Raw genomic sequence first — 7946 nt, forward strand, 5'->3', positions numbered from 1 at the left:
ACAATATGGTTCTGGTTATATCTCTCCTTAACAATACCGACTTAAAGAACACTTTTAAAAAGAGTGGTAGAGAAAACAAAAAAAACTCTGAAGAAGCAGGAAGAAGAATGGGAAAATAATGGTGGCTCTATTATGAGTGATGGAAAAAGAAGTAACATCAATTTTTATGTGAATTGTAAGCTAGGAATTGCATTTATTTCATCAAGAGAAGCTTCAAATGAAGCTCCCACAACCAAAATATGATACATATTTGAATATGTTACTGTATGTATTGATCCGGTTGGAGCTCAAAATGTGGTACAAATTGTGACCGACAATGCCTCAAACAACATGATTGTCGTGAATCTGTTAGCATTAGAAAAATCCAATATTTTTTGAACATCATGCTCGGTTAATTCGATAAATCTTTTGCTTGAAGGAATTTCTACTTCAAATGTTCAATGGAGTGCAAAAAAAAAAAAGAAGCTGTCTTTTCGTATTTTCATTTAAGTTCATCACAAGACTTCGGCATTGATGAATTTTTGAACATTAATGGAGTGATAAAAAAAAAACAAAGTTTGAAAAGCTTGATGCTTCTTAGAGAAATGTAGCGCTTTTTTGCATTTTTTAAAACCTTGATAATAATAAAAAAAAATTTACACGTTACATTGTAGAAATGCATGATTTTTTTTTATGCATTATTTTATAAAATTTAATAAATCGATTAATTTTAAATATTAATAAGACCATTAATTTTTTTATTTTATAAATATATATTAATCAACATATACATTTATATATATATTTCACAAGTGTGTAAGCGAAAGAAGTCCTAAAAAGTTTTTTAAATCTGCACATAAAGATGATCGTTGGACCAGACGGTTTGGGTTTGGGTTTGGGTTTGGGGTTTTCAGGTTCGGTAGTCATTTCAACGATCCTGACCCAAGCCCGTTTGAGTAACCAAAATTTCTCCTTTTTTTTCCTATCTAAAAGTTGATTTTAATTTTTTTGAAAAATAATCACATCCATTTAAAAAAAAAAAAATCAGGTATACTTCTCCATTTTTTTTTTTTGTTGTTTTCTTCTATTTTTTAGTAACATTTTTTGAATTATTACTCGTATAAAAATCTAAAATCTAAAATCTAAAACAAACAGCATCGAAAATTAGAATTTTCAGGGATAAATTTTTCAAAAATTACTCAAAAAGGAAAAGGCTAATTTATACGCAGTAACGTACATAGAACTAGTGATAAGCGAAGAGATGTCAATCAAAAATTTGAAAATTACAATTCATTACTCTTTATTTACACCAACCAAGAGGAGTCCATAGTGCAAGCTTCAAAAGGAATTGTTTCTACTCGGCCTTCTTGCTGCTATCTGATTGCTGAGGATAACGCTTGTCTTCGGCCATCTTCGCGTGTAATTCGTCCCTCTCCTTGAAATACTTGTCGAACGCCCTCGGAAGGAACACCGGAATCAGGAAGCACAGCAAGTTCATTGAAAAATACCCCAAGTTAACCACTGCCAACACCCTCCCAAACCAAAACCAAGCAACATCCTGAAGACAAACGTAAACAAGGCGAAAATGCATTAGCCAATTACAGAGTCGAATTGGTTTAACTATTTGATCATGGTCAATCATGACCTCGTTCCATTCTTTCTAAGGACATTCGGTTGGGAACTGAATATTTGATTCATTCCAGAGGTTCAATTGACTCCTAAACACAGGTTGATGTTAGAATTGGCAAAGATCCTGTAAATATATACTTCCAAGTAGATATGTTTTTAATACACGTTCATCCTGAGTTCGATCGACTTGACCTATAGTTCATCATCCTATCAACAAACGTGACGGGTGCTTCAATTTACGAGAAATTAATTAAAATATGACTTGAGAAACGATTCGAAAATCAAATTAGTGGGTGAGAGCTAGTCAAGCTTCAACCAATCACCTGAAATTCGGCATTCGCCGGCAAGGTTTTGTTGATCCACACATCATTCACCCAATCGATTATCACGACAACCCTCCTGGCCGTGTAAAGCAACGGCACCAGGGCTCTCACGGGGGCCGAAAACAGGGACAGTCCACTTATTACATTCTCGGTAAGTATCTGAAACGACAGCAAGAATAGATGCGGAGTCGCGGACCGCACGGCGTGATCGTCCCCTCTCGCGAATCCGCCCAAAACATACGCCAAAGGCAAGAACAGCCCAACAGTGGTGCCAAGAATCACATACAATCTAAAGAGCTTACTCTCTCGAAACAGCTCGGGGGATTTCGTGGAACTGCCGAGCGTGGGAAACGCCAGCCGCGAAATCACGAGGATGTATACCGAGATCAATGCGGGGAAAACAAGGTCAGTGAGCGGCACTAGCCCACTAATGGAAAAGACCATGATGAAAGCTACTAATTGCAATTCGATTACTCGAAGAGATCCCATCACGTGTCCCAGCGCCGGCGGGTGCGGCTGGTGTTGAGCAGGTTTCGTCGAGTCCGCAGTCTGATCAAGGTGATCAGATTGCGGCGGTACGCCCATTGACACGCCTGACATTTTCAACCACCTAAGTGTAGTTTTGAATTCTTCCAACAAAAATCCGGGTAGTTAACCTATATGCAAGAAACAAAATGTAAATCAGAATCAGATTCTACAAACTAGCAAAAAATGAAGCAAACTGAAAGAGAAAGAAAAAAAAAAGAAGCCAAGAGAATCAAAACTCTCAAGATACAATCTTGTAAACTCTATAACCAAAACAGAACACATTGTGAAACATCGATGAAAACAAACAAGATTTGAAGAACACAAATCTCACACAGATGGTACTACGTAGCAGGAGAAAATCGAATTCCAAGAAAATGAAGCGGACCGCGATACAAGATGGAAAGCAGATCAGTCCCAAAGGCTGGAGGAGATCCAAATAAAGAGCAAAGCACCGGAGAGAAACGCTGCACGTGGAGCACAGTGAAAAGACCATGTGTAGCGATGGAGACGTGGATCATCTCGAATTTGGACTAATGTAAAGATACTGTCGGCTTTCTCGGCCCTTCTCCTCGATTATACATATTATAATATCCATGATTCAATTTTAAATTCGTGCGAAACTATGGAGAGCTCGCACCTGTAAAGGTTGTTCACAGATTTTTCATGACCCGTGGGCTCCCTTTATTTCGTTTGATTGAACGAATAATCCTTATTAAATACTAAGTTGTTATTATTATTATTATTATTATTATCAATCAAATCAATGTATATGGAATTTAACTTTAGAAGTATTACTAAATTTTCAGTCAACTTACACATATAAACATTTCTAATTTTAACTTGTCAATACTTCCATGTGAAAAAATTATAATTACACGATAAATTATAAAAAACCGAAAAAAAAAATACAAGACTAAAATCAATGTCGATGATACAGAAGCTCAAATTCAAAAAGAGTCAAATATAATAAACTTGAATATGGTTTTTTTATTAAAAATATTTTTATCGAATAATAGTTTAAAAATGTTATAATACAAGTACTCCAAACATTCCTAAACAAATCAACGTAAAACTAAAGTGACAATTGAAAACAATAAAACGTCGTACATATCCAAGTCATTCTAAAACATTAGTTATTTTGCACATATGATACGTGTGTATATTTTTTTTTATCATTATCGATAAATTAAAGAGAAATTTGACAAATTATGGAGAGACTAAATTGATATTTGAATGGTTGAAAAAAAAAATCAAACAAAAATATAATATTAGTATCATAGAAAGATAAAGTTGGAATAAAAAATTGATATCCTTCTCGCATGATTAGTATCGTGAGTGAGTCTCAGACCGTCTCACGGGTCGTAATCCGTGAGACGGGTCAACCCTACCCATATTAACAATAAAAAGTAATACCCTCAGCATAAAAAGTAATACTTTTTCATGGGTGACCCAAATAAGAGATCCGTCTCACAAATACGACCCGTGAGACCGTCTCACACAAGTTTTTGCCTAGTATCGTATCCTCGAGTTTAATAAATAAAATAGAATAAATATAACACCGAGAAAACTGGTCGGTGTCGCTGGAAGTGAAGATAAAGACATTTAAGCACACAAATCTTGATCTTGCAGAACGAGGCCTTCACCGATGGGACTTCTGAATAAAAAAATCATCTTGTTGCCATCCTTCCAAATTTCATACGCAATAAACACAAAGGCAAACTTCTTAGCCATTTTGATGCCATAGCGTCTTTTGTAGTCATGGAATCTATCATATGTTCGGTTTAGATATATAGTAGTGGGATTCGAATTTCTGGCGTCGAGTGACCATATTGTATGTATACTTTTGAGTTCCTTTTCAAACACCAAATTTTGTTTTGATGAGAGTGAATCACTCCTGAATTCATCCTTCAAATCGTGTCGGAGGCATTTCTTTATGATCTTTTGTTGTTTCAACTTCAAGCTTTCAACATATCTTAATTTGGCATGAGCAAAAGGGTGGCACAAGTGATGGAAGAATCTGCAGTAGTGGAAAATGCTGAAGAGAAGGAAGGCAGGAGCGGAAAGAATACTCCCAAGCAAATTCAAAGACTATTTACTCACGGTTGCAGAAGTTTGGTCTCTCATCTATGAATTTCGTAGCTTTCTCATTTCTTAACTCGAATTAGATCTCTATAATAATTAATAATGTTTTTACAATTTTATCTTTTCGCTTCTAGATCCTTTTTTCTAGTTTCTTCGCAGAGACCTCGACGGCCATTTCGATTTTCGTGTCTTGTTTGAGCTGTTGTTTGGAAAGAATAGATATTTGCATGGACATGGAAGTGGAGATTTCTTCGAATAATTTGTACACTGCATAAGCTCCTTTTTACAGCATTGAAACATTTACCAAATACAACTCTAACGATACAATTTCAATAAAGAAAACCACACTGCCAATTCGCCTTCAACTCCAATTCTCCTGGCGGCAACTCTTACTTCGGGGTGAAAGCCTGCAACACAACAAACAAAATACACGTAAATTTCGTGTACAAGTTCCAATCAAAGCAATGATTCATGAATTCTGATCCGTCTTCACTTACAGCAAAAATGGTGTTGTGGCCGGGGTCGGCAAGGTGAGCGAAGAGGTTATCGATTGGTCCGGTTCCAGTGTAGATATGCTGGAACCAGGCTCCCATTACAGCCAACATAGCCAACCTGCCATTCTTGATCTCCTTTGTTCTCAATTCCTTCACCTTTGCAGGGGATCCACTGCCCCATCCCAGCGGGTCAAACCACAGCCCACCCGGGTAACCCACGTCTGTTCCCGTGAGCTTGTTGTTGGGGAAGATGGGGTCCGTGTTCACGCATCCGGGCTTCAGTATATCCGCCCATCTCCGTCCCTCGGCCCACCCGATAAGGATCAACTCGATTATGAAGAGTGTCGTGGTGTCGGTGAAGTAGTCTAGTTCACCGGCGGAGTACCATGATGGGGTGTTCAAGATGCCCAACTTGGTTAGGAACTCGGGGATGAAGATGCCCGCCGCGCCCAGCATGGCCCATCTACAGTGCACGATCTCCGATTGCACGAACCATTTCAAGGTCTCCGGGTCCGATGCTGCAGCAAAGTATAAACCCGTAACATAATGAAAGAAACCGAGAATTGAGGCTTAAATTAGGCGCAGTCGAGTTACCTAGGCCGAGGGGATCGAAGCCGAAGTCTCCGGGAAGGCTGCAAGCCAAGATTCAGAGATCAGATATTGAAAACGATACAAACAACAAGAACTATATAAACATGTCAGTATTGGAGTGTAGCTGGACCTGCCATCAAGCCATGGGGGAGGGGTGCTTCCAGGGAACCACAGTGGTCTGTTTGGATCAGCGGCCACACACGAGACATTGACTGATCTTGCTTCAGATGAAGCAGTACCCACCTTGCTTACTCTCAATCTTCTTCCTCCTAAGAAAGCAGCTTTTGTTGCTCCCACAACCGATCCATTCTTCTGGGAACTGCAAATACACTTTCATTTGTGTGAGATTATATCAAAACAGAGGCAAGAAAAGGTAAGTACTTCACAGTCACCAATGCCCGCAAGAAAAACTAGCCTTGGAGAAGAGAAAGCAACAGCCGCAATGGCTGATGATGCAAAAGCAGAGGCCATTTCCACTGGTTCCTTTCTTGTCCTTGAAAGACAAATGCAAGAATAATAAAGGATGTGAGGCATGCCGAGTGTTATTGCTTATCTTTTTAAGGATAGGGGAGTGGATTTGATTGGCTGGTTGGGTTGCCATGTGGCCGCCACAATCTGATATTTAGCCAGTTTTTTATCTCACCATAGCACCCAAGAATCTTGAAAATGTTGTGGCTCACATGCTTAGTCGACGTGTTTTTTGTAAGTTGTCATTGTCCGCAGTAACATGAATAAATCAAATCGTTCATTAGCTAGTTCAATGAAACACGTTAAAATAGACGAACTAACGAATATAGCTCAAGTATTTCTTGTGAAACAGTCTCACGTATCTTCTTTATCTATGAGATATGTCAACTCTACCAATATTCACAATAAAAAATAATATTCTTAGCATAAAAATTAATATTTTTCAATAGATGACTTAAATAAGATATATGTATCACAAAATATGATATGTGAGACCGTCTCACAGAAGTTTTTGTCATTTTAGTTTGTGGAGGTTCTTTCTTAGACACTTGAGTTAGCTCTCAAATAAAAAAAAATGATATTTTTGATATTTGATCTGTAAATTTTATACTTTTGCTTATGACATATATAGAAACATTTATTAAAATAAAATTACAAAATTTAATGAGAACTAGTAAAAGATGCACATGCATTGTATGTGCTATTATTATTTTTAATTTGATTAAATAATATTAAATAATTAACACAAAATTATTTTCTATTTAGAAAAGTTGTTCGATCTAAAAGGGAAGTTTTATTTTGATTTTTTTCTATTTAAAATATGGAGTGACTTGAAAAGGTTTTAAATATGGTAAGAAGAGTAATTATGGAATTAAATATTTTGGTGTACTTAAAGGTAGTTATTCTAAGGCCCTCACACTTAATATAATAGTATAGAAGTATAGATAGTATAGATATTATGTTTTTCTACATATATAATTTAGTTTTTAATGACTATTTAAATTTATAATTAATATTTATTAAATTTGTTTAGATTCGATAAAAACTCGAATAAACTCGTGAACCACGTCTACATGATTTGGCTATGTGTCTAGCTATGTCTATAAGAACATACGGAAAAATTCTACTTTCCGCTTCCACGCCCTTTAATTTCTCGCCCCTTGAATGCCTCGTGCCATAATGCAGGCAGGACCCGAGATGATTCTTTCCCCGCGGTGAAGCCCGCCGGCAAATCTTTTTTAATTTGTTTTTTTAAATCTAATTTTAAATTATTAAAATTACTAATAAAAAAAGTTGCGTAATTTTGATTTTTTTTCCTGTTATATGTAATTTTATTTTGTTTTTAAATACTCAATAAAAAAATATTTCAAAGTAAAAAAATTAATATTTCAACATCATCTCATTATCGCATAACCATGAATATACTCGTACAATTGAACATGCTCCGAGTCACTAACTCCAACATTAGCAATAGTATAGTACTCTAATGCTATCCAAGGGTCCTAAATTATTTGGACATGTGGGATCTACGTCTTCGGCATGGATCAAATAATTTTGGGTTTTTTCGCGCACAATGTGCGGATTGCCCCATGCATTGAATTTCTGGTTACTCGTTCATTTATATCCTCTACTCATAGGATTATTTATTCAACAAGGAATATTTGATAAAGATCGCTTAAACTTTAGACTAGTATATGTGATGTAAACACCATATTGTTGTACTCTTGAGATTTTTTGAGTCCTTTGTGAATTGTTTCCGAGAAGAAAAAAATTTAAAAATAAAAATCTATTCATTTCAATTTTAAAATTTGAAATTATTTCACAACGACAACGACAACGACAACGAAAACGA

The 7946-nt window shown here is 36.3% G+C and overlaps 2 protein-coding genes across 2 annotated transcripts; both read right to left on the reverse strand.

Moving 5' to 3' along the window:
- Positions 1-1142: 1142 nt before the first annotated feature.
- On the reverse strand, positions 1143-3002 carry LOC140836091 (uncharacterized). Its single transcript, XM_073201503.1, has 3 exons — positions 2791-3002; positions 1932-2587; positions 1143-1537 (listed from the first exon to the last, which is right to left on the reverse strand). The coding sequence occupies exons 2-3, from the start codon at positions 2529-2531 to the stop codon at positions 1334-1336; spliced, it is 804 nt and encodes a 267-aa protein (XP_073057604.1). The 5' UTR covers positions 2532-2587; positions 2791-3002; the 3' UTR covers positions 1143-1333.
- A 1785-nt stretch (positions 3003-4787) lies between these two features.
- On the reverse strand, positions 4788-6280 carry LOC140837086 (chlorophyll a-b binding protein, chloroplastic-like). Its single transcript, XM_073203093.1, has 5 exons — positions 6042-6280; positions 5757-5945; positions 5630-5667; positions 5039-5553; positions 4788-4948 (listed from the first exon to the last, which is right to left on the reverse strand). Exons 1-5 carry the CDS (start codon positions 6158-6160, stop codon positions 4931-4933), a joined length of 879 nt encoding a protein of 292 aa, XP_073059194.1. The 5' UTR covers positions 6161-6280; the 3' UTR covers positions 4788-4930.
- Between the last annotated feature and the right edge of the window lie 1666 nt (positions 6281-7946).

The sequence above is a fragment of the Primulina eburnea genome, chromosome 7 (genome assembly GCF_022965805.1).
Source record: "Primulina eburnea isolate SZY01 chromosome 7, ASM2296580v1, whole genome shotgun sequence".
Taxonomy (NCBI): Eukaryota; Viridiplantae; Streptophyta; class Magnoliopsida; order Lamiales; family Gesneriaceae; genus Primulina; species Primulina eburnea.